General features: G+C 40.9%; 1 protein-coding gene across 1 annotated transcript in view; it reads left to right on the forward strand.

The window, feature by feature from the left end:
- Positions 1–25,312, forward strand: part of NIBAN1 (niban apoptosis regulator 1) — a 123,710-nt gene that overhangs the window by 53,413 nt on the left and 44,985 nt on the right. Inside the window, exons 3-5 of the mRNA XM_016145612.2 lie at positions 1,997–2,128; positions 5,314–5,428; positions 9,546–9,713. Coding sequence (XP_016001098.2) covers positions 1,997–2,128; positions 5,314–5,428; positions 9,546–9,713 — 415 coding nt within the window. The remainder of the gene's footprint in view (positions 1–1,996; positions 2,129–5,313; positions 5,429–9,545; positions 9,714–25,312) is intronic.

The raw sequence follows: 25,312 nt of genomic DNA on the forward strand, positions 1-25,312 counted from the left end.
TTTCAGTGGTTTTTCTGGCCTCTATAAAGCAAACGGACTATAGAGAGGGACATGAGAGGAAATTGGAGACTGGCGAGTAGGACGCCACAGTGGTCCAAGAGAAGGGCGGGGGCAAATTGGACCAGGGCGGTGATGGTGGTGGTCATGAGGAGAGGTCCCAGTCAAGATGTATTTGAGAGCGCTGACAGAATTTGCTGATGGACTGAGTGTGAAATAATAGAAGAGAGAAATCAGTGATGACGTCTTGGTTTTCAGCCCAAGCAAATACATGGATGTGGTTGCCTTTGGATAGAAGAGGTAGAGGTGGATGAAAATCACGAGTTCACTTTTGGTCATGCTTAGTTTAAGATACTTCTGCGACATACAGCCATGGAAATATTGAACTGGTAGTCGAATGCTCTGATCTGGAGAGGCTGAGGCTAGAGAATAGACATTTGGGATTTCTTAGCTTATAGCTGGTAGTAAAGCCATGGGACACGATTGAGGGAGAGTATCCACAGAAAAAAGAAGAGGTTTCACAACCGAACCTTGGCCCCTCCATCATTTGGAGATCAGGAGATCAGAAAAAGGAGAAGGATCCAGCAAGATGGCTGGAGAAGAAGTAGCCTGTGGGGTAGGAGAAAAATCAGGACAATTCGATGTGGCAGAAGACAAATAAAAGAGGGGTCTCAAGAAAGCGTGTATTAAACGGATCGAATACAACTGAGAGGTTGAGTCAGGTGACCCACAGATGTAGCAGCCTGCGTGTGTGGGGATAACTGATTGTTAATGCCATAGAACGGCGATCCTCACAATTTAGAAAGCTCGTTACAATGCAAATTATATCCCACACCCTCAGAGATCCTGACATTGTAAGTGTAGAGGGAGGCCACATTTTAAATGAGCGTTATCAGTTGATTTAAGTGGCCCAGGTTTAAGAAATGCTGCACGTGAGAACAATACATAGTTCAGTTTATGTGTGGTTTCAGTCTCATTTAAAGAGAAGAGTGAGGTCCTCTCTTACTTGTTAATCAGGCGAGATAGGAGACTGGCCCCTCGTCTGTCAGGACACTATGTTAAATTAAGCCCTGGGACTTGGAAGCGAATTTGTTTCAGCCCTCAGATGATTCTTAAAAAGATTAGCATATCTATTTTCTCTGTATGGTTCATGTAAATTTTGCCTGGATGCGGAGGGATGAGTTTCTAAAGGCACTGTGATTTTTTAATAAAGGCAAAATAGATGTAAATTTATGTGAAAGACAGAAGGCCCGTTCCAATATTTCGAGGTAACACCAGAAGAACACTGTGAGGCAGGATGGGAATGATCCCTTACGCAGTTAGCGCAGTGGGAGCCCTAGCTAGGAATCTCAGAGACTCTCCTGCAGCACATGTCACCAGAGTTAATGAGAAATGCTCAGACCGAGGTTGCTGGCTTGCCTGCTTGTTCTTTGATTGGAGAGCCAACATTGTCTCTGTGAGAAGCATGGGGGTGGGTTGAGTCTTTGTAGCCTTGTCCCCAGGGATTTGGGGTCTGGAAAGACCATTGAGGCTAACTCTTGAGGCCACCTGAAGGTGTGATGACTGGGGGGACAGCCTTCTAGTTCTCTCGTTTTTCAGGACGTAACGCTGAAGCATATTCAAGGTGTTGGAATAGATGTCTACAACTTATTCTTAATTGCTTCCCTCCTTCTTTTCCACAGAGTTAATCAAGGATTTATTAAGTGCCATGTGTATGCCAGGCATAACCTTATTTTGATTATCTCTTCCATCGTACACTTCTGTCCCTGTAGCATAATGGAGGGAAATGAAAATCACGAAAATATCAATAAGAAAAATATTTGCATTTGTCCAGGAGGAGTAGGAAAGGGAAGTGTGGAAGGAGGGAAAGAAGCAACAATTTCTCCAGAACCTTAGCAAAAGACAGTCTCTTAAAATATTCTTTGAAATGCCATGGACGGACTTAATGGTAGCATATTATCTGTTGTTGTCATAGTTAATTGTATTTATCTTCCTAAAGCCGCCATTGGACCCTGGAACTGTTTTGTATGAAGCAGAACTATTACAGTTTGCTGAAGATATAAAGAAATGGAAGGAGAGATACGTTGTGATTAAAAATGACTTTGCTGTGGAGAGCTATGAGAACAAAGAGGTAAGACATTTTCTTGTTACCATTGGTTCTTGCAATGTTCTTAAACATTGGCTGGGCCGATTATCATGCTCTCTCCTTCAAGACTGATTCTTTCAATAAGCACTCACTCTCCCGCAGGTACTGTTCAGTCGACAAGTGATTATTGGGTGCCCAGTGTATGCCACGTGTTATAAAGGGTTCTGGGTATATAGCAGTAGATCAGACAGATGCTTGCAGTCTAGTGGACAAGGTGGACTTTGAACAAGTAATTGCCAGTGAGTGTGAAAATAGGTTATGCTGAGGAGCTTTTCCTATGATCATTCAGATCTCTTTCAGTCACTGCCCTGATATCTCTCCCCCTCGGCTCTGTCTCCAGGTCCTCCCACTCTTAAGCCTTGTATATGGCAGGTGGCTGAGGAATTATTTAATAACATTGCAACTGATTTTGCATGAGTTCCTAGGAATTTAGAACACTTCACGTACTTATTCTAGTTGTACTTACGGATTTGTTTTTAAATTTAACTTTTTCTTGGTTATCTCATTATTTTTCTTGTCTGTAAAATGTGGGGAAAATGAGATAACATATGTATGGTACCTAGCACCTGGAAAGACTTCAGTTTTTACTGATCCCCATATCTTTCTCCATGGAAAGTGTAGAGGAACAAACACTGGGCGGTGAATCTGAAAAACTAAAGTTTAGGTCGGGCATCAATTAAACTAGGGAGCCCAATAATTTCTTAAGCTCTCATACTGTGCACGTTTCTAATCTACCTACATTCTCAAGCTGCTTTTGAAACACATCACTACTATCTATTAGTTAAATGTAGTAACATTTAAAACTCTGCTCTCTTGACTGAGTTTAAGAAGAGCCAGGATGACGTCCACTGAGCAATCCCCCAATACTAAATGTTTAGGAAGAGGCCTCAGGCTGACAGACCAATATGTTTCCTTCCCCTTTCTGTTGGAAAATAGAAAGGAAACACAATACGGACAATTCACAGGCAACCAGGCAATGCTGTGTTGGGTAGTCGTATTCTTTTCAACATTCATTAAGCTAACGTTTTCTTTGCTTAGCTATACTGGGATTTTATTCAACACTTGATATGCTCTGAAGCAAATTAGCAATACACTACAAATAACAATGATAGCAATAACAAATCGCCTTTATTTTCTGTGGCATGTTACAATATCCTCTCAAGAAAACTTGAGAAGAGGCAGTATTGCATAAGGGTTATTTATATTGTCAATTATGATTCGTGCTTTTACCAGTTACCAGATGTGTCCTTTCCTAAGTCTTAAATCTCGTTTTCTCATCGTTAAAATGGCGAGCGTGATTCGCGTTGTGAGGATTCAACAAATGAATGCACTAAAGCACTTAGCCTACGGCCACGCTCTGGCAGAGCCCAATGTTAGAGCAGTGATGACTACAACTAATTGGGAGGAAACACTCATCGAGCTGTTGTTTTCACCATACTTGGCACTGAACCAAAGTTTCATTTTGAATCAAATTTGGGGTTTTTCTTTTTTTCTTTTTTTTTTTTCTAAGCTTTCTTCCTCAACGTTTAATTTATTTGCTCATTATTTTCAAATAAACCTGTTTGGATTTTTAAGATGGCCACTACATTTGATAATAACCAAGGATTACAAAAAAAAAAAAAAAAACAACTTGGAAATCAAAAAAATGCCATGCAGTTTGTCATAATCCTTAAAGCTTTAATAACATCTTATGATGTAATCTGTAGAAGAGTGTGGTTTTAAAAATTACACCTGAGAGTTATACATTAAATACCTATAAATGGCCTGTTATTTTATTGAACGTCTAGTTTTGGCTGATAATTAAGCAGGAAAAAAAATGAAGCACTTTCATTCGATGATCTCTCCCTCCCTTCTGGACCCTTGCACTGGGCTTGACAGACTCAGGTGTGAATCCTGGATCTGCTACCTGTTCACCAATGGTTCACTGGCAAGTTATATAACTTCTTCGAGTTTAATTTTTCTCATTTATAAAATGGAGATAATAACTAATCGATAGAGCCGCTTTGAGGATTAAATAATATAATGTTTACAAAGGCCCAGATTGGGGCCTGCTATAACAAATAGCACAATTTAGCTTGGAGGCTGGACTGAATCGAACTGCTTCTAAACTTTTTCAGAGTCACACAACTTTAAATTCTTCTCTGTCATGCTCTGTGTCCCCGATGAGCTTAAGCAGTTGATGAGTGGGTTTTGCAAGTATGAAAACAACCTTAAATATACGAGAGTTTGTTTTGTTTGGATCTCTTCAGTCACCATCTTATTGGTGAGAATGTCATTCTGAATTTGTTGCCCTGGCCAACATCACTTAATTATTCCCAAGAGTGCGCTCTATAGATTCGGGGTTCTACAGTTTGCTTAATTTCAATTCTCAACTTGCTTTTAGCTTGTTATTCTCAAAATTTTGCCTTGTCTTAAGCCCTACCATCTGATGCATGTACTTACGTTTTATCTTATCTGTATGTCCTTGTGGGTACGTCTGCTTAACGAACGACGTTAATGCTTTAGCAATGCTCTGCACCTTTTTTTACATTTCCCAAACAGCAGAGCTTTTTGTCTTCTGGCCCAGATTTGTTCTGATGTCTTGATATTGCACTTCCATCTCAGAGCATTTTACCGCAAAACAGTCTCACGTCCGAGGACACCATGGTGGCATATTTTATTGTGGCAGCAGTTTTATGTATTTGGTGAAAATCCATGGCAACCGTGATTGCAGATACCTGTTCCACGGTCTCATTAGTCATCAGTCTGCAAGCATCTTGTGCAATAAATAAATGCCTGTGTGCATCATCGCCCTTGGGGTTATTAGAATGATTCAGGTGCCAGCGTCTGAAATGGCAAGCGTGCTACAGGATTTCTAGGAGTTACTGAGATTATGTTTTCCCCATTTGAGAAACAAACATACCTACAGGGAATCTCCCTGAGATTAGGGACTCTGACTTACCATGTTGTGACCGTCACACAAAAGTACTAAAATCATATCTTGTAAGTAGCAGTTATGTGAAACATATTTTTTTGAATAAATGCCTCTTACTCAATGATGTAGTATGGGAATTGCTTGTTTCTGAGTGTCTGGGTCTGGTTCTGTCTGGCTATTTCTCATATTCCTGCTATTTTTCAAAAATCCAAATAGTGGGAAAAAAAATCACTCCTTTATGCCTTTCTTTTCCCAGGCCTATCAGAAACGAGCTGCTCCTAAAAGCCGAATTGTTCCAGCCGGTGGCAAGGTGTTAACCTCAGAAGAGGAATATAATTTATTATCCGATCGGCATTTTCCAGACCCTCTTGGTGAGTTGCTGAGCAGTTTTTCCCAAGGCAAAAATTCCTAAACTTGCTTTGTTTAGCTGGACCAGAGGTTCTCATCGGGGGAGGTGGATTCCTCTCGCAAGGACATTTGGCAGTGTCCAGAGACATTTTTGGTTGTCACAACTTGAAAGGATAGTGCTACAGGCATTCAATGGCTAGAGGCCAGGGCTGCTGTTAAATATCCCGCAATGCACACAGGACAGCCCCTGACAGTGAGGAATTATCTGGCATAAAAATATCCATCATTGCTGAAGCTGAGAAACTCTAGGCTAGACACCCATACTCCATAGACAAAGGGAAGATGTCGTTCCCCTAATTTAGGTAAACATTATACCACTTCTATTATTTATATTGCATTCAGCAATATGCAAGTCAGTTGCTGTGTTTCTAGTGCATGGAAAATGTGCCATTGGTTGGGCATCTTGAGGCTTTTGGAATATATTAGAAGCTTTAATAGCACCACACAGGACAGCAGAAATAAATAGACAGGGCTCAGTCTGTGAAATCTACAGTCTCTTCTTTCAGTAAACAAGCCAGGACCTGTCAGGGAATATTATTTTTCTAATTTAAGGAAGATAGGCAGTAGAATATCCTAAATCGATAAAATGCTCTTAACAAGCGTTACAGTAACTCATGGCTACAACGTAACAGGCATGGAATTAATTAGCATGTTTATTAGTAATAGCCGAATGCTGCCGTGGAAAGAGCATTGAACTGAGAATTGGCGACTGGATTTTTATCTAATTTTATCTGTGCCACTTAACAAGTGCTTTCCCTAGTGTTATTAAACCTCTTGATTTCTGTTTCTCCAACTCTAGGACTTTGAACTTGAAAATCTGAAAGGATTTTTTTCTACCTCTAACATACTGTGATTCTCATTCATTCTACTTTTTTCCATGTAGAGAGAGTGATGAATAATATATATAGACCAATAGTGTGTTTCATAGAGATTCATGAACTGTGGATAATGTAATAACTCCATCTGGCTTTGTGTAAATCATACCGCACAGTAATTACTTGGTGTCTTGAAGAGAGCACTGGTTCTTATTAATGGGTATAATCATTTCATTAGAATTTATGGAGAAAATCTAATCATTTTTTCAATAGTTATTTTGGTGCAGAATGCTTAGCGTAGTGTTTTTAATAACACTATTATAAGATTAACACATGGACCATAAACCTAGATTAACAAACTATTATTAAGTAATTCAAGCTAAAATAACACTTAATGTGCACTGTACATATTATTATATTTGCTTTCAACATCTACTTATTTTGTCATCTTGGCTCTGGAGCCATTGGCTAGAAATGGGAATATCCGTATGTCGACCTTTCGGAATCTCTCCAAAAGAACTTTCCAGTGAAATCAATCAGAACAGACAATATATTCACTGACAGATTGATGAAATCATATTGGAAGGAATGAAATGGAATAAAAAACGCAAGTCCTGTGTGACTAATGCCGTTTGGTTCAGGGCTTCAGATTGGGGCATTTCAATGACTTTCTTTTATATGCTGTGGGCTTCTGAGATTTAAAGAATATTCTACAGTAGATCATTTGTGATATTTTTGTAACTCAACTCAGAAAAAACACAGACTAATGGCATCTGGAAAATTCTTATAAAAGGTTCGATGAGAGATAGCTATCTAATTGGCTAATAGGAGTGAATTTTTGTCGGGCTTTCTGAAGCTTTGAAATGCAAAGGATCAATGTTGCTTTCAGTCATTTGTGAAAAATTGTAACATCCTGGAAAGGGTGAGGATAATTGTTTCACAAAACTGGGTTAACCAGAAGACTGCCTGTGTGATACTAATCCCATTGGAAAGAATAAAGGCACAATAAAGATGGAAGGAATTAATCTCACTCGAAAAAAGGCACTAAAGTTTTATCAATAAATATGTCTTTTTTACATAGTATGCTGCTAAAATGATAAATCAAAAATGTCCCCATGTCTTGCTAAAATGATTCATCGATTTGGCATTTCATTCTTTAGAATCGAGTCTGCTGCAAAACTCAAATTAAATAGATAAGGTTTTGTTATCTTGCTAAAAATATTTGGATCCTAGAGGTCCAGAGCTTGTGTGACAGGTTCCATAAATGTTAGAGACTCTTTCTAGCTTTCTCCCCATTTATCTCTAGGTTGTGGCCCTTAATGACATAGTCCAAGGTGGCTGCTGGACAGCCAGCCACGGCTTTCTCATTCCAGACAGCAGGAAGGAGAAAAGGGGAGGAGATGGACACATTCCATCTCCTTAAGGAAGCTTCATTACCACTTCAGTTTTCGTCCCATTGGCCAGGACGTAGTGACTGTGGCACACCAAGCTGCCATGAAGACTGGAATTATAGTCGTTATTCTATGCAGCCCTTGCTCAACTAAAAATCAAGGACTTTATTACTGAGAAAGAAGGGAGATTAGATAATGTGTTACACAACGAGTGGTCTCTGCTGCAGTATTCAGTCATTCATTTGTTCGTTCATTCATACGTTGACTCATTCTTCGGTTATTATACGCCAGATATTTTGTTGGTGGGCCAAAGTTTGTGTTCCCAGTAGATTCTGTTATGTTAATTTCAGATTTCAGGGCACCGAAACAGGGTCCCCATGCCATATAAGCCCCAACAGACCTACTCTTTTTCTAAGCCAAGCTTGGTTTATTAATTTGCCAATAGCAAGCCTTGGTTCTGGAGACCCCCTTATGGTTACGAACCATTTCTTGGTATACTCAGTGCTTTCAGCAGCCACGTAGAGGGTCCTTCTTCCCTTCCTTTTCCTGAGATTGATCCCCAGGATGTTGGCAGGAAGCAAGTGTTTTTTTCCTTCCTTTTGTTCTCTGTGACTCTGGAAGTAAACCAAGGCTCATTTAACTAAGTGCAGTTTCATGTAATTAGAATGCGTGGAAGGGAATAAAGTCTAGGTAGGGGATCTGAATAATAGTATGGCTTAACATGAGTTTCTTGGAATTGATTTTGAGGGAAGAGGTAAAGTCCCCATTGTTTTAGGCTTTTCAAATTTCCTAGGACAGCGTAGCACATTTATTTCATTCAACGAACCGTTATTTATTCATTCAACAAACTGTAGCTCAGCATCTACTAAGTCCCATGGCTGTGCCATGCACTGAGGATACGCGAGCTGTGGATGTCATGCTCTGGGAGCTCCAGGGTAGTGGTTCTGATTCCTGGGGAGAATCGTGGGGGAGCTTATCTCACTCTGTACCTCTCACCCTGGGTGTGGATGCCAGCCAGGGAAATAGGTCATTACAATATTTTGGGAGAACAAGGTAGGGAGCGCCCAACTCTGTCTTTGGTGGCAGAGAGAGGAGCCAACAAAGGCACCTTAGAGGAAGTGGCTTTTCACCTGACTTCTGAAGGATGAATGAGAATTTTCTATGCAAAAACATGATGTACGGGGAGGAGGAAAAGATAATATGAACTGCAGAATACATTTGCAAAGTCATGGAGTGGATGACCACACCTAGGGACTGAGAGGGGAGCAGAAACCAGCGCAGAACAGAGACCAAGCCCAGCACTGACCAGGGGATGCAGAGAAGGGGCAGAGGAACCAAGAAACGTGACAAAGAAGAATTTTTAAAAAGCACGAAGGGCCCCGGGAGAGAGATGCTCTGAGAGAGGTACAGCTTACGTATCTCTGATCCTCAGTGCATGGCACAGTCACCGAACCTAGTAGATGTTGAACTATAGTTTGTTGAATGAACAAATGTGCCGCACTGTCCTAGGAAATTTCCAAATAGAAGGATATTTTGAAAAGAAGGGATTGTTAGCAGCAACAGATGTTTCAGATCGGTTTTAAAGGCTAGATAGTAAAGAAGCTATAGGCTGGCAGTCAGGGTGATACTGGTGAACTCAACAATTTGGTTTCAGGACTGGCTGGTGGGTAAGAGGTGAGGCCACCTGCTGGAGTGAGACAGGCGAAGCTGGTGGAAGGATGTGAGCAGCGTCTGAATTCGCATTCCCGGCCCCTGTGAGGACCACCTTCCCATCCTGTGACCTGCCCAGGGAGTTACCTTCACAGCCCGAAATACGTATTTTAAATAAAAGAGACACATTTTTAAACGTCTTTGTGTTTTCAATATTTCTTTAGCATCCAACGAGAAGGAGACCGCTCCGCCCTTTGTGGTCTTGCCGAAGGAATACCCGGTGTACCTGTGGCAGCCATTCCTCAGACACGGCTACTTCTGCTTCCACGAGGCAGCTGACCAGAAGAAGTTCAGCGCTCTCCTGAGCGACTGCATCAGACATCTAAATCACGGTACGGCGCGGCCACCCGCTTGTCCCCGGCTGGTCTGCTTCTTCTCATTTGACTTGGTCCATCATCCCTTAGGATGATTCCTAGAAAGAGCCACGGATGGCGCTGCCCCGGGAAGGGAGAGGGTAAGCAAGCTGAGGGAGAGCTTTGCAGAGAGGGGGCACGGCCCACGTGCTGGCTGGTGAGCCAGGTCTCGGCTGCCTTAGTGAGACAATATGGAGCAGGTGTCCGATGGCATGCGGAGACGTGCATTCGAAGCACCATCTTCACACACGTAATTTCGCAGCTAATTCATCCTCCTCCTTTTTCCTGATTTTTCAAATCTAAATGGCAGCAAGGATCTGTCATTGTCCTCGGCCAAATCCTAGTCCTCGTGACATTCTTTGCTTATTCCCACCTTTATTTCTGAATCACATTTACTGAAAACCTTAGGATGCATAAGTATCACCCAGAGAACGTAAACGCAGATTTTGGGGCTCCACACTCAGCTTGTCTGATCCACCAGGTCTCCGGTGGGCCCCCGATTTTGCTTTCCTAGCAGACTGCCAGATGCCGTCGGTCCGTGGACCACACTTGCGGTCATATTGCTTCAAACCGCCGTGGCTCGGTATGGATTTAATTAACATCACGTCTGCAAGAAACGGTTTTCATTCCAATAGGTGACTTTCCGGTGAATGGATGTGAACCCTGGTTTTTCCAGACTCCATAAAGCCTCCAGTTGCAGAGCCTCCACAAGATAACTTGATAGTTATCAAAGTTAACGTGTCACAGAGCAACTAGAGGCCACTGCGTAGCGGAGAAGGGAGCACGGTCCTCGAGACTCCTCAGGGGAGGCCTCTTTGAGTGGGTGACATTGGAGTTGTCGCTTCATCCATCTGTGCCTTTATTTCCTAATAAGGCTGATTTCACTGTGCACTCACTTTAAAGCTCTGGGGTTTTCCTGAGAGTGTCAACCCCACAAAGCAAAAGTCACAGAGGTGTACGTCAGCCTGTTCTTGATTTTAGCTTGTGTACTGATGGGCGGCTAATGGAAAAAGATAATCAGTCACTCCAGTTTCTTCTAGCGATTCTGAGTAGCACTGGTCATAATATTGTTTCATAACCAGTTAGGGACTTTATTAAAAAAATACCCCTATTGATATCTTGCCTTGTGATTCAGATGTTTTAGAGACAGAGAATCATCTAGCACTGCCTGCTCTATCTGGCTGGGTTTCCAGTATGCTTACACCTCTGTGTTTGGGGCCTTGGTCTAGTACAAACACGCACTTGGCGCCAAACGTAGGAGCCACAGAGTTTCAGTCCGCAGAGAATATTCTCTGCCCAGCCAGATGGGACTTGCTTCATTCCCCCTTCCATGTACATAATAGGAATTTCTCTGGGGAGTTTTTGGATGTTATGTAGCCCGCATTTAGACTCCATTTATGGAAGATTTCAGTCGATTCAAAACCCAGCTCTGCTCTCCAGGAAGTTATCAAAGGCCCTAAGATAATGAGGTCTGGTCACATCGCCTGGGTTCTGTGTGACATTCCTCTGTCCCGAAACCACTTTTCCTCACTGAGGCTTTACGCAGACTTAATTAATGTGACTTGGCATAATTTCCAGTAGCTCCAGTCAGAGCCAGAGACCATCAAAGCGTTGCAGGGAACAGTTCCCGACTGTCGTAGATCAATGAGCTAATGGGTCTTTCCCTTCTCACCTCTGTTTTCACATTTTTGAAAGCCCAACATACTGTTCATCTTTACTGAATCACTTTTTTTGTTTGTTTGTTTCAGTCTCTTCTTATATTCACTGCATGATCTTGAGTAAACCAGTAAGAGGTTTCACAGACTCCCAGTTAACCATGACTCTTTTTTCCATAATTACTGGAGCACGGGGCGGGGGCTTTCGGGGAGGCTGCTGACTTCCCACCCCACGGGCTGTCCGCCTGCTGCTGCTGCTGCTGCAGCTTCGCCGGCCCCTGGGCCACCAGGAACCTCTGTTGCAACAGGTGTGAGATGCTCCAGCAGCGGATGCTGGACCACTATTGATCTTGTCTGCTCACGGGTCCTCGGGGATCTTTTTTCCCCTCCAGTTTAATTGAGATATAACTGACATATAATATTGTATTAGTTTAAAGTGTACAACATGATTCGATACATCATATATATATATATATATATATATATATATATATATATATATATATATATATATCACAAAATGATTACCATAAGTTTAGGTAACATCTATCGTCTCACATAGTTACAAATTATTTTCTTGTGATGAGAACTTTTAAGATGTTTTAGTGACTGTTAGTAAACAGTACAGTATTGTCAACAATAGTCACCAGGTTGTACATTGCATCCTTAGAATTTATTCGTCCTTTAAATGAAAATTTGTCCTTTTGACCACCTTCACCCATTTCCCTGACTCTCTTCCCCCTGCCTCTGGCAACCACAAATCTTCTCTTCGTTTCTATGAGTTTGGTTTTTTTAGATTCCACACATAAAGGAGACCGTACGGTATTGTCTTTCTCTGTCTGACTTGTGTCACTTAGCATAAGCCCTCAAGGGATCTTTGAGGGAAAATTATTTTATTGCCTTCATGGTGAGTTCCACCAAAGAGGTCTGTCACTTGGGGTTCCCAGGATATCTATTACCCTTAGTGCTCAAGTTCCACTACAGGCTAGCCCACTGGCCCCAGGAGTTCTGGGTTCTAGTTGGTCTTGCCATGACCATTCATTCTGAATCCGGAACTACTTCTCCTGTTCTTCCTTATGGGGTGGGTTCCTTTCCTATTTAGCCAAGATGAGGGCCTGATGACTCCCTGTTCTTGGACAATAAGGCTACATCCTTATTGATGAGAACAAGTAAAGGGCTCTTTGCTCCTCCTTCCTTCAAGAGAGGAAGGTACCTCTGGATGCCTCAAAGATTATTCACACTCCTAAGGAGCGTGGAGGGTGTGTGTGTGTGTGTGTGTGCGCGCGTGTGTGTGTGTGTGTGTGTGTGTTGTTTTGGGCACATCTTCATTGAACAAGCATGAGAAAATGCCACGAATATGCTTTAGCAGAACACCCCACTCCAACACAGTGGACTAAATATCATCCCCATTGCATGACCCGCGCCTAGAGCATGAGAATTTGCAGGAAAGGGAAATAATGTTTCTGACAGGAAAAATAGCATATGTGGCTCCTGGAAAGAGATTTAGATCATGGACCATTAGAGGAACCGAAAGAATTTTGTGCGGCTGGTGCTTAGAGAGGAAATAGGAGTCAAGTGAGGATGGAAGATGGGCAGGATCCAGGCTATAAAGGGCTTTGCAATGCATATTAAGGGATTTGCACTTTATTTTAATAGCAATAGGAAAACATTAAAGAGTTTTAAGCAGGAAGCGACTCAATCATATATTCCTTTTAGAAAGGTCACACTTGCTGCTGTGTGGGCAGTGGGAGGGACGACTGCTCCAGGTCGGGGTGCCAGGAGGCCACTTAGGAGGTTGTGGCAGCCATCAGATGGTGGTAGTTAGCGCTGAAGAGGTGACTGACTGTTGAGGTGGCTGGATAAGAGAGATGTCCAGGAATTAGCATCAACAGAACTTAAGGATGGGTGACTTGCAGAGTGAGACAGCAGTGAGACAATCCAAAGAAGAGGGACCCCAGGTTTCACCATTCTCAGGGGACCTCGCGTGAGGAGCAGCGGGTTCTAGGGGAAGGGGTTGGTGTCCGGTGCTGCCGATGTTGACGAGGAGACATCTGTGGACAGCCAGGTGGGGGAGTCTCATAGACAGATGCATGGACAAGGCTGGGGAGCAGGAGCACAGTCTGATAGGGACGCACAGGTGGGACGGCCCCAAAGGTGTCGTCACTGAAGCAGTGACTGACTTTGTAGGATGGACGCAGCTTGCGAGCGCCTCAAAGGCACAGTCTGTCTTTTATCTCTGTATCCCCGGCAATTGGCCGAGGGCCTGGCACAGGTATGTACGGGCTCTGCAAATACGTCTACCTTCCCTCCTCAGGGACACTTGCAGATGTGCCCATGCGGGCAAAAGCAGGGGGCATGTGTGTTGGTGCATGTGTGCACTCAAATTCTGTAAACATTAGAGTAAAATGGATTGCTGCTTTTGTGTTAAATATTAACTTATTCACTCACTACGTGGATCTACGATATTAGGAATACAGAGCATTTGTGAAATTCGGTGGCTCGGTTAGACTCTCTGACTCACCCTCTTCATACAGGTGCCTACTCAATTGCCAGTGTCTCTTCTATATTTTATTTCAAGTTCATTGCTACCAGCCTGCTGTAGGAACCATATAAAAAACCTTCCCAGAGGCTTTTCGTTGATCCTACTTTTTCCAATTACCGCCACCATCTTCTACATGTGACAGTCAGACAAATCACCTTTAAACAGTTTTTTATTAAAACTTTCAGTGGCCCTGCCCTTGTTAAAACGATGAAACACTTCGTTCCGAAGAGACGGGCTGTGTCTGATTTCTTACCGTTCTCAAGTACGAGCCTCCTTCCCCCAGCCTTGCTGCCTACCCCTCCTACCTCCTCTGAGTGGAAGTTTTACTTGCACATCTTTGGCCTTTTAACACGCCCGGAACACCCACTCCTCACCTATTCAAGTTCTCTCTTGCTTCTTTAAGGCAAAGCTTCAGTCTGGCCCCTGCCATGCAGGCCACAGTAATAACTTCCCCGGTGCCTTCATCTGTCTTCCCTGGTTGATGCACACTACACTCTGCCTTGCATCACTCATTGGCCTGTTGCCCTGTTCCGCTAACTCCATCTCAAGTTCCTCAATGGAATTTGTGGGTTTTTTTTTTTTTTAGCGTAAACAATATAAATTTATTTTCTCATGATATTAGAGGCTATAGAACTCCAAGATCGCAGTGTCAGCGGGGTTGGTTTCTTCCGAGGCCTCTCTCTGGGGTTTGTAAGTGGCCATCTTCTCCCCGTGTCTTCCTAGGGTCCTTCCCTGTGTGTGTCCGCGTCCTAATCTCCTCTTCGTATAAGAACATCAGTCGTATTGGATCAGGGCTTATCTATATGACCTCGTTTGGGCCTCTGTTACCTCTTTAAAGACTCTGTCTCCAAATACAGGCATATTCTGCGATACCGAAGATCAGAACTTTAACATATGAACTTTGGGGGGAAACACGGCTCAGCCCCCAAGGGAAATCTCCTGTCGTCCTTTGTATCTGCCTCTAATGTGATGCTCAGACAAATATCTCGTGTTTTATGAAACGGTTCAAAGACACTAATGAGTTAGTAACTTAATACTAAAGTAAATCTGATTTCAGAATTTAAGTGTGATCTTAGAGACGGCAATTATAAATGGCGTTTGGCCTAATTGATAAACGTCGATATTAAACCACCGTTCACTGGATGAATGGTGATTCAGGAAAGGAGATGGACTCTGGCGGCTTTGTTTTATAGTGCAATGCTAGCTCGAAGGACAATCAGGACTGCCACTAAACAAATGCCGGTGTCCCCGTCATCATGAACACTAAGGAAGAGGGGACAGTAGACTATCTAGGAAGCATGAGGGAATGTGGGTTGAGAAAAATAGCATCAAAGAAGAGGCCCGAGGATTTTGATAAAAAGAACACGATCATGAAATGACACCCGGTGAACCTCTGCTTCGGGTTGGAGCGTTCAGTCACTGATGATAATTATGACATCCAGGGGTGTGTGTGATGGAGTGAGTCAGGCTGGATGCAGAGTGATAACAGGGACTGAACTTTGGAAGTGGTTGCTGTCAAGATTGGATGCCTTGGACTCTTACCCCAGAAATCCCAGGTTAAATCAAATGCTTTATTACATTTGATTTTGACACTTGCACATTTTAGATGTCCAATAAATGTCACTGAATCAAATTGAATTTTAAAACAGAAAAGGATCTTACAATTCAAATTAGAGCAAATCCTTTCTGGTTTGTTTATTTGAAAATCATGTTTCATACTCTCTAGCATTCAGTAGCAGATCTCAATTCTATTTTCACTAACTTAATTTTTACTCAGAGCAGTATCTTCTCAGCCCATTATCATCTACGAAACAAGTCCATTACTTAAGGGACTAAGGATCTTATGTGGTATCAATTGATTTTAATTGAAAGTATGCAATGAATTTTATCTTGTTAAATGTGAAAATATACTACTGAATTTGTGGCATATGCTTTTATTTATAGATATACATATCTGTGAGTTAACAAATTCGAGCTGTACTTGGAGTCTTTTGGACACTACTACTAATGAATAATGTTTGGACATAGATAAATGTACAATTTTTGTAAACATTTCTTTGTATGCTTTTACTTACAAAAGTTATTCTGTAGTATACTTTTGTTGCAATACATAAAATGCATTTATGCATTGTAAGCAAAAGTGCTTGCTAAACTACTGTTTAATTAATAACTAGATATCAATTTTCAGTTTTCATAAGACTGTCCCAAGCAGGATTCTGTAAAAGGATTCTTTCTGTTTTGGAGGCTGCACTCTCTCCCTTAGTTTAGTCTGTGTTCTTTGCTTCACACAGTTAATACTCTACAAATTAGAAATATTTCTCTCCATCCCCCTGTGAATATGTCATTTTCTCACAAGAAGTTATCACTTCTCCTCTCTTACCCTTGCTTATAAAACTCTAAATTCGGAAGGGACCTCTGTGGTTACCTATTCTAATCCCTCAAAGTTGATTTATGATAAGATTCAAATAGTGACTTACTTGCCAAGGTCACAGCTAGTTAGAGGTGTAGGATCAGTTGTCCTAAAACCCAGTTCATGACATCTGTTTCAATTATGCATATCATATTGTCTTTTCAATAATACTTTGTAAAACACTTTTTCATCTCTTGGGCATTTAAGATACATTACTATTAAATCAAATTACTCTTGCGATACAGTCACATGATCCAAAATGAAGCAAACCCAGAGCTATTCACTTGAAGTCATCTAAGACCTGGGGTATGTCTGGTTTCTTGATAAGCAGTACTATCTGAATTTAACTCAGTATTTCGTCTGCCAGCTAAACATGACTGTATCTTTTAGTTTAGATATGGTCTGATGATAAAATATTTCATAATGTAGCTTGTTTCCTGGTTAAATTTTGTGTAGTATAAAATGCAAACCATATATGGTTTTATACAACTTAAATAAAAACTAATTTGTTGTTAAGAAGATTATATTGTTTGTGAGGACATGGGTTGGAGTACTTTAAAAATAATAGACCTAAAATAAGCCAGACGGAGAAAAACAGATATCACGTGGTATCACTTATATGAGGAATCTAAAAAAGAGTCAGTCATAGAAACAGAGTAGAAAGTTGTTGCTGGGTTGAGGAGTGGAAGAAATAAAGAGAAGTTGGTAATAGGTTACGAAGTTTCAGTTATAAGATGAATAAGGTCTGAGACTCAAATGTAAAACATGGTGACTGTAGTTGATAACACCATATCGTATAATTGAAATTTGCTAAGAGATTAGAACTGAGATGTTCTCATACCACATCCCTCCCCCCAAAAGGTAAATATGTGAGGTGATGGATAAGTTAATTAACTAGATATGGGGGGGGGTGGAGAGAAATCCTTTCACAATGTATACATATACTAAATCACCTCAACGTATATTTTAAATATAATTTTATATGTTGAGTATGCCTCAGTAAACCTGAAATAATAGATCTAAACGTGTTTTATTCGTATTATTTATATTTACGGATTTACTTAAATTACTCAAAGCTCTCAAAACAGCCTAAGAGTTAGAACTGAAAGCACAGGTCTCCTCAAAAACTAGAATAAATAGAGCTGGTCTCCGTCAGGCGCTTGGTATTTATCACCACCAGCACACACGCACGCTTAGGTTCGTTTGTTGCCTGAAGCTACGTTGTCATGGAACTACTTCTAAACACTTCTCTTAGCCTGTAAAACCCGTGTTATCATTTCAGTGGAAGCACCAAGTCCTGCCCACCACCCTTCAATTGTTACTCTGATATGAGGGTCTAAAAGTTGTGTTATTGTGGTTGTTAAGGGTGACGAACTGTAACAATAATAAAAAAGCTTAACCAGAGAGTTGCACTTAATTCAAGCAATTTTTTTTTTCTGTGCTGTTCAGATTGGGTAAATCCCCAAATCACTGGACAGTGTTTGATGTTATTATGACTGTCTTTGGCAAAGCTTAAATAGCGTTCAAGTTATTTTACTTGCAGATGGAATATGGTAAGATTAAAACATAGTTATTACAATGACAGAACAAATGGGATGGCTGTTTTAACATGTGGCCCAGATAAGCAACATCATGAAAGAACTTTATGTGACACATATTGGATGCTTTTAAAACTCAGCATGAGGAGACCTCAGAGAAGGTTCTCACCTGTTGCTATATAACGGTTAGCCACAGTCCTTCCCACACTGTGAACCAATTTAGAGCAGGAGAGATGGAAGAGAAGCGAGTTAGGGGCCGTCCTTTGTTCGTTCTATTAGGTGTCTGGAGTTTTTAAAATTTATATTGAGTAGCTATAAAGCGGTGTTTATAAAGTATAAAGAACAGCACTTACCTTTTTTATTTCTTACACACCCCTCCCCCCTCCGCCATGAGCCTGTTATCTTCTTTTCTCCTGAAGAGAGCGTCATCCCAGATTTAGTATTTTGCTTTTCTTTGGAGGTTTATTATAGAAGTTTAATCATTTCCTGTGTTTTTAGACCTTATCCTGTGGAATTTTATTATATGTCTTCTTTCATGACTTCCTCTTTCAATATTATACTCCAGTGACTCACTCTTGTTATTTCTTGTAGCTGTATTTCATCAATTTTCATTGGGTTGTTTTCATCATTTATTACTAATGATGCTACCATGAGCACGTGGTTTATTGCTGGTTTATAGAAATTTAACTTTGATTTTGTTTGCTAATATCTTAAGGAATGTTCACATCAGTGAGTGTGTTTTGCCTGTGATTTTTTTCTATTTTGCAATGACATTTTTAGATTTTGCTGCCAAAGTTATTCTTGCTTCATGAAATGGGTTAGAGAGTATTCCCTCGCCTCTTTTTTCCTTGTTTATAACCTGGAATACAGGGGGTAGGACTGGAATTACTGTACTTTGATATTTGATGGACTTGCCTGTAAAGCCATCTCCGCTTGGTGTTTTTTTTTGAGGGACGATTTTAAACAACTGATTTAGATTTTCAACCTGTTACAGGGTTATTCAGTTTTTCTAGGATAAGTCAATTTCAGCAGGTTGCAATTTTCTAGAAATTCATCCACTTTGTTTGTTTTAAAATTTAGTGGCACAAAGTTATATGCATAATATCCTCCTTCATTCGAAGAATGTGTTTACGATGCCCGCTTTATTCTCTGTAACATTGTAACTGTTCCCTCTTTTTTTCTATTATTGTTTATTTGCACCTCCTCTCTTATTTTCTTGGTCAGTTTGACTAGAAGTTTGTCAATTTTGTCAACTTTTTCAAAAAACTAAATTTGAACTCTGCAGATTATTGCATATTTGTTTTCTATTATGTTGATTTCTGACATTATTTTTTTAATTGTCTATCTTCTATTTCCTTGGGATTTTTTTTTTTTACTGTTCGTGTGTGTGTGTGTGTGTGCGTGTGTGTGTGTGCATGTGCGTGTGTGTGTGTGTGTGTGTTTTCTCACCACTTTGAGTAGATGCTTACATCATTGTGATTGTTTTAAAATGATTGCAACTTCTTTGGCACTCATTCCTTCAGAGATATGGAGCCTAATTTTCCTCGTCTTGAATATGGGCCAGACTTAGTGATTTCACTCCTCACTAATTGAATGGGGCAGAAATGATGACATGCGACTTTCAAGAATAGGTCACAAAAAGAATAGCCTCTGCCTGGCTTTTTCTCTTATGGATCACTCACTTGGGAGAACTTAACAACCATTTAGTGAGGACACACCGTCAGCCCTCTCTGGAGGGCCGTGTGCAGAGAGACTGAGGCCTCCTGCACCAACTTGTCTGCCAGGGGAGCAAATTACCTTGGAAGGGGAGGCTTCTATTTCAGTCAAGGCTTCAGATAATTGCAGCTTTGTCTGACTGTAACCTCATGAAACACCTCAAGCCAGAACCACCCAGCCGTGCGGCTTTCAAATCCCTGACCCACAATAATTATGAGATAGGATAAATATTTATTGTTTTTTTTTTAAGCCATTAGCCTTTGAGGTAATTTGTTTTGTAGCACTAGGAAACTAATATACTCTCTAATCATCAACTCTTTTGAGGTAGCATGTTCTGAACACTGTTATTATCGACTATCTTTCACTTAGAGATCACTATAAAATTCCAGAGGGTAAACAGTACCTCTAAATGTTAGTCTAGTCCCCTTGCCTGTCAGCTGTCATGGAAGATATGCTTAATGAGGGTAGGAACCTGGCGTTTAAAAACTTTGCATTAACCTAGCTGCTGCCTTTAAGTGTTGTATGGATCAGTAATAATAGTAATAACAGTTAATAGTCAGTGAAGGCTCCCTAAGCTGCCATGTGTGGGGGGTCAAAAGGAGCTGTGCTATTTGCTTTACAGGAATTAATGATTCTCCAGCTTTAGTGGTCATGAGGATCCGCTGGAGAGTCTGTTAAAACAAGGATGCTAGGTCTCATCCCCATAGCATTGAACTGGCAGGTCTGGGTTGGATCCTAAGAATTTGCATTTCTACTCTGTTTCAGCTGATGCTGAAACTCCTGGTCTGGCGACCAGACTTGTATTAAGTCACTCAACCCTCACAGCATTCCTATGAGATTGGCACTACTATGTTTGCCATCTCCATTTTATAGATGAGGATTCTGAGGTCTCTGAGAAGACACCTGGTGATTAGCACAAGATTTTAAACCCAAGTGATCAGACTCCAAATCTCATACTCTATCTAACCCATGGTACCTATGGCTTCTCAATCAGGAAGTCCTTATGAAGCACCTACTATGTACTCATTATTCAACTAGATTGAATCCAATTCTTTATTTGGGGCCAGATGATTTGAGATTAGTTATGTCTTACTGGTGTATTTCGTAATATCTATCTGAAAGGGAAGTCAGCTGCTGTACAGTTGTTGAAGTTCAAGCGGCAATTGAGATATAGAAGTCTTTCTGTCTACTTTTAAACATGAAGTTGTGCCTTAACCCAGATGGCTGTTCCCATGGTAAATTATGAACTGTAAAAATGTTCTCCACAGTTAGAATTTTTTTGGCTTGTGCAAATATACATCTGAGAATAATTTTGTGGGGTATGTTGCAAGGGTAGGATTGAAAATTTCATGGTACTTATGTATTACTATCTCCTGTTTTAAGTACTTAGCCTTTATTATTTTTTTTTTCCTTTCAGCATTTTCATATGCTAACTAGATCCCTATATTGGTGACTGCTGGGGGAAATTCTTGACTTGACCTGTTTTTTTAGCATTTTTTTTTTTGATGGAGACCACAAATTATGCTTCCAGTGACCACCATCTGACTGTTAGTGGGACGTTCCTATTTTAAGGGGTTTAGAAAGGGAGGCAAAAGAGAAGGACGTTGGAGAGGAGCGATGACTCCATGACATCCCCTTTCAGTCCAAGCTAGTTCCCTTTCCTGTGGGAGATCAGGGCATGGTCTAAACAACAACAACAACAACAAAGGCTAAGTAAAGAACTGAGATTCTCTTCATTTGCACTTCCCTGTCCCTTCCCCAGCTTTCCCTAAAATGTGGAGGACTGCCCAGACTGCCCAAATGCCTAGATTGATCATGATCATTTTTCTTCTAGTTTCATGGATATGTGTCAGGGCTAGATGACACCTTAGGTGACAAGGTAGGCAAAAGTTGGAACAAAGGAAACTTATTAATTGTCTACCATATCGAGAACTTCATCTTAGATGCTGGGTGAGGGGAAATAAACTGAAAACACGTAGCTACTCCTTGGAAACGAGACTCAGTTGTAGGGGTAGCCTATTCCGTTGATAGTGGAGAGCGTTTGGAATTTTTTCTCCTGGATTTCAAGGGGAAGGGGAATAAAAGAACTGGAAAGTAGAACAGAACATCATCTCAACTCATCCTACCTCACTTCACGTCAACTCTTGCCCAACCTGAAGTGATCCTGTTCCGGAGAACATGGCCAGTCAGGCCAGATGGCTTCCTGTCACACATCTTAACCGTTGTCCGTTCCTTCTGCAATCCCTGTGATGAAGATAATAAGGTCTCCCCTCTCCTTTTCTTCTCCACTGTCTAAGACATCAGGTTAGATATTTTCACGTTTTGAAAAACAAAAGTCTTTCAACAGAGTCGTGGACTCCTTTGTAATTGTCATGAGTCATTATTGCCGAGAACATAGGTAGTTTACATCTGTCTCGCACTTCTTGTCAGAGGAAGCTTAAACATATACAGAATGAGTTGTACTTCCTGGCACTATGTGCCCTAGTCACAAACCACAAACTTTTGCAACAAGGCCATTCATTAAGGGCATTCAATAATACGGTTGGGCCACATTTATATATGTCGATATGTTTATTGTTTGTGTGTGTGTGTGTGTGTGTGTGTGTGTGTGTGGTGTGATGGGGATTATGCTCCAATTTTTTGGTTGGCCTTGTTGATGTTGCTGCATTAGTACAGGTGCTGAACTTTGTATCTTTTGTGCAGATGTAGGTCCTCATATTTAGTATTAGACTTTAAAATGAACCAATTTCCCCACGTGAGTGCTCATGAATCAACAATACTAAAATGGAAAAGGAATATTGAATTCTGGCTGGCTGAAACCAGTGTAAAATTTTCATTATTTCTTCTCTAAATAACTTGCAAACAAAAGCTTCTTAGGATTGCCAGGAATTCTAAATATCATTAATATCATTAATTTTGAGAGAGGAGGATTTGGTCGTGATGATGTCTAGAGGAGCTCCCAGCATAGATGAATGAGTTGCCATAGAACAGAGAAGGTGACCTAAAATTTTTCCATCTCTGGTTTCTCTAGTTTCATATTTGATGGTTTTAAATGAACATGATACTACACTGTCCACACCCTTTATCCTTTACCAGATCGAAAATCTATGTCCCTTACGGTCTAATTAAGGTATTCCCAGAAATGTGAATTTAATAACTGAAGAGGAGGGAGCAGATTTGAAATTGAAATATTATAATAGGGAGCTAAAAAATTGGGGCTAAATGAACTGTTACACATTATAATCTTGAAATTACATGTCTCGTCTTCTTAATTTTCCTCTAAAGATTATACCTTAGAATTAGAACTCTATTTTCACTGCCTTTTGTTTTTTTTTTTTTTTTTTTGCCTGAGAAATAAATCCCAGGCCAATATCTCACCTGAGGCTCCTTAGTTTGATTTTTCTGAAGTCCTTCACTTATACGTCACTTCCTCTGGGAAGCCTTCTTTAATCTGGAAGCTTTGGTTCCAGGGCTAGGTAAAAGCTCCTCTGGTTTTCCTGTTTCTATCTGTCCATTCATCTGCCCTTCCTGCTTTTCTCCCCGTTCTTACTTCCATCGTAGTACTAACCACATTCTATTGTCATTGGCTGATTACTCGTCTGACTCCAGGGCCATCTGCTCTTACGTCTCAGCGCCTGTCACCGGGCCTGGGGTATAATAAGCACACACACGTTTTCTTTTATTTTCTCTTTTTGACTGAATGGATGTGCCTAAGAAGAAGGTAGTTATTTCAAGTGTCTGGAAATGATGTGGGTAGTTAATAAATCTATACAGAGTGTTTGGGAGAAGGGTCGATTTTACTTGTATTAACAGCAAAGGCAATTTCCTTGGGAGGCTCAGCTTTCTTCCTTCACTATCCGTGCAGCTCTTCGTGTGCTTTCCATTCTTCCACAGGTGGGTCAACGTCATAACTTTTCCTCATGCTCCTCATGCCTTCCTGTCATTTCCGTTTAATTTTTCTTCTGGCTTATCGTTTGGATAATTTGCAAAAATCGACCTTGCAAGTCAGATTTCTGACTGCTCAGACTGGCGAGGCAAAGAGGAATTTGTCGCGTTATGCCTCGTTTTAAGTTGATTGTTTTTGCTGGCTGTGCCCTATTGAATATCCCTTCATCTTGTTTATAAACTTCTTTATTATTTTTATGCATCTGTTTTTATTTTACACAGACTTCTTTACAGTCACATTGGTAACTCTGCTGTCACTTTGAATAAGTAATTTAACAAAGGAAGAATGCAAACGATGTTTTTCCACCTCCACAGACTTCGCCTCTCGTATTGAAGTGGCTTCTAAAGCCTTCTCCCCTCCGTGAAGTAAACCCTGCAATCTTCTCCCATTCAAATGTATAATGCACATTTTATTCACTAAAATAATACACACATAAATTGTTTATTTGTTATTATATAGCTCATAGAGGAAGAAAATAGAAATGACGCGTTTTGTACATTATAGCCCGTCAGAGATAAGAACGCCAATTTTAACAGTAAAATATTGGCTAATATTTCTTGAGCACTTGCAGTGTGCCAAGCACTGTGCAAAGGTGGACGACATTTGTATTGATGAGTGTCTTTATCTTGAGAACACTGAGGCTTGGACAGGTAAAGGAACATGCCTAGAGGTAGACAGTTACCAGGATTCAATCCTGGACGTTTGACTCCAAAGCCCATGCTTCTAACTAATGTGTGTTAAAGAGTCCAGCACTTAAAGAATTATATTCAATTTTCCCTGCCACATTTCCAGCAGGATTTTAGAAAGTAGTAATAGTCGCAACCGTTTATTTATTGAATGTCTCCCATGCCAGGTAATGAACTGGGGACTTGATATGTGCTCTTTCAATCCCCATGACAATGCTAAGGAGAATTAATTTTAGCCCCATTTTGCAGATGAAGAAACTGAGACTCGTGGAAGTTAAGAAATTTGTTTAAAGCCCAGTTCACACGTAAATCTGTGTTTTTGCTACTGCAATATACAAGAGTGTGTTCAGAGAGGAGTCGACTGTATGAGGTCAGGCAACCAGGTTGTGTACTGAGAAAACTAGGTATGTGTAATTTACAGTGATTGACGAGAGAACAAAATCTTCAAATATCTTCTGCCACATAGAAAGATTAGGCATATTTTGTTTTACTCTAAAAGGTAAAAATCTCTCGTAAATATAGGCAATCCAGAGTCTGAAATTGCAATTACTCGCTTCTGGAAGTTTTATTAAACTAAAATTGAACTCGAATCTAGAATTTAAAATTATGAAAAACTAAATCTGAGATCAGTTAAAGCCCCCGAGCGGCTTCTGTCACATCCATCTTCTAAGTATGCCATTGCATTTTTGTTCTATTAGAAGGAACGACACTTCCAGAAAGCCAGAGGCAAAGCCTCAAGTCTGTTCCACAGCAGCCAGAATGAAGACAGAAATAATCTCATCTTTCTTCTTTTTGTCCTTCTAAGAATAAGGTGTCAGTAGTTCCAAAAGGAAGATGAGGTCAAGCTGATGAGCTAGAAGAGGGGAAGCGCCTTAGTGTAAAAGCCTTCACAAGGCAGAGGACATTGTCGGGGCAGCCGGTGACCCCTATCCCAGTACTGTGGCAATGACGTGGGAGAGTCAACTGCTAAACACGACGTTCGTGGAGCTCCTTAGAGGAAGCCTGTAGTGTTAAACTAATAACACCAGATCAGAGAGAGATTGAGCTCTGGAGAGCAAGCGGTGCAGGGAGGATCAAGAGACCCA

This window comes from Rousettus aegyptiacus, unplaced genomic scaffold, assembly GCF_014176215.1.
Source record: "Rousettus aegyptiacus isolate mRouAeg1 unplaced genomic scaffold, mRouAeg1.p scaffold_m13_p_17, whole genome shotgun sequence".
Lineage (NCBI taxonomy): Eukaryota > Metazoa > Chordata > Mammalia > Chiroptera > Pteropodidae > Rousettus > Rousettus aegyptiacus.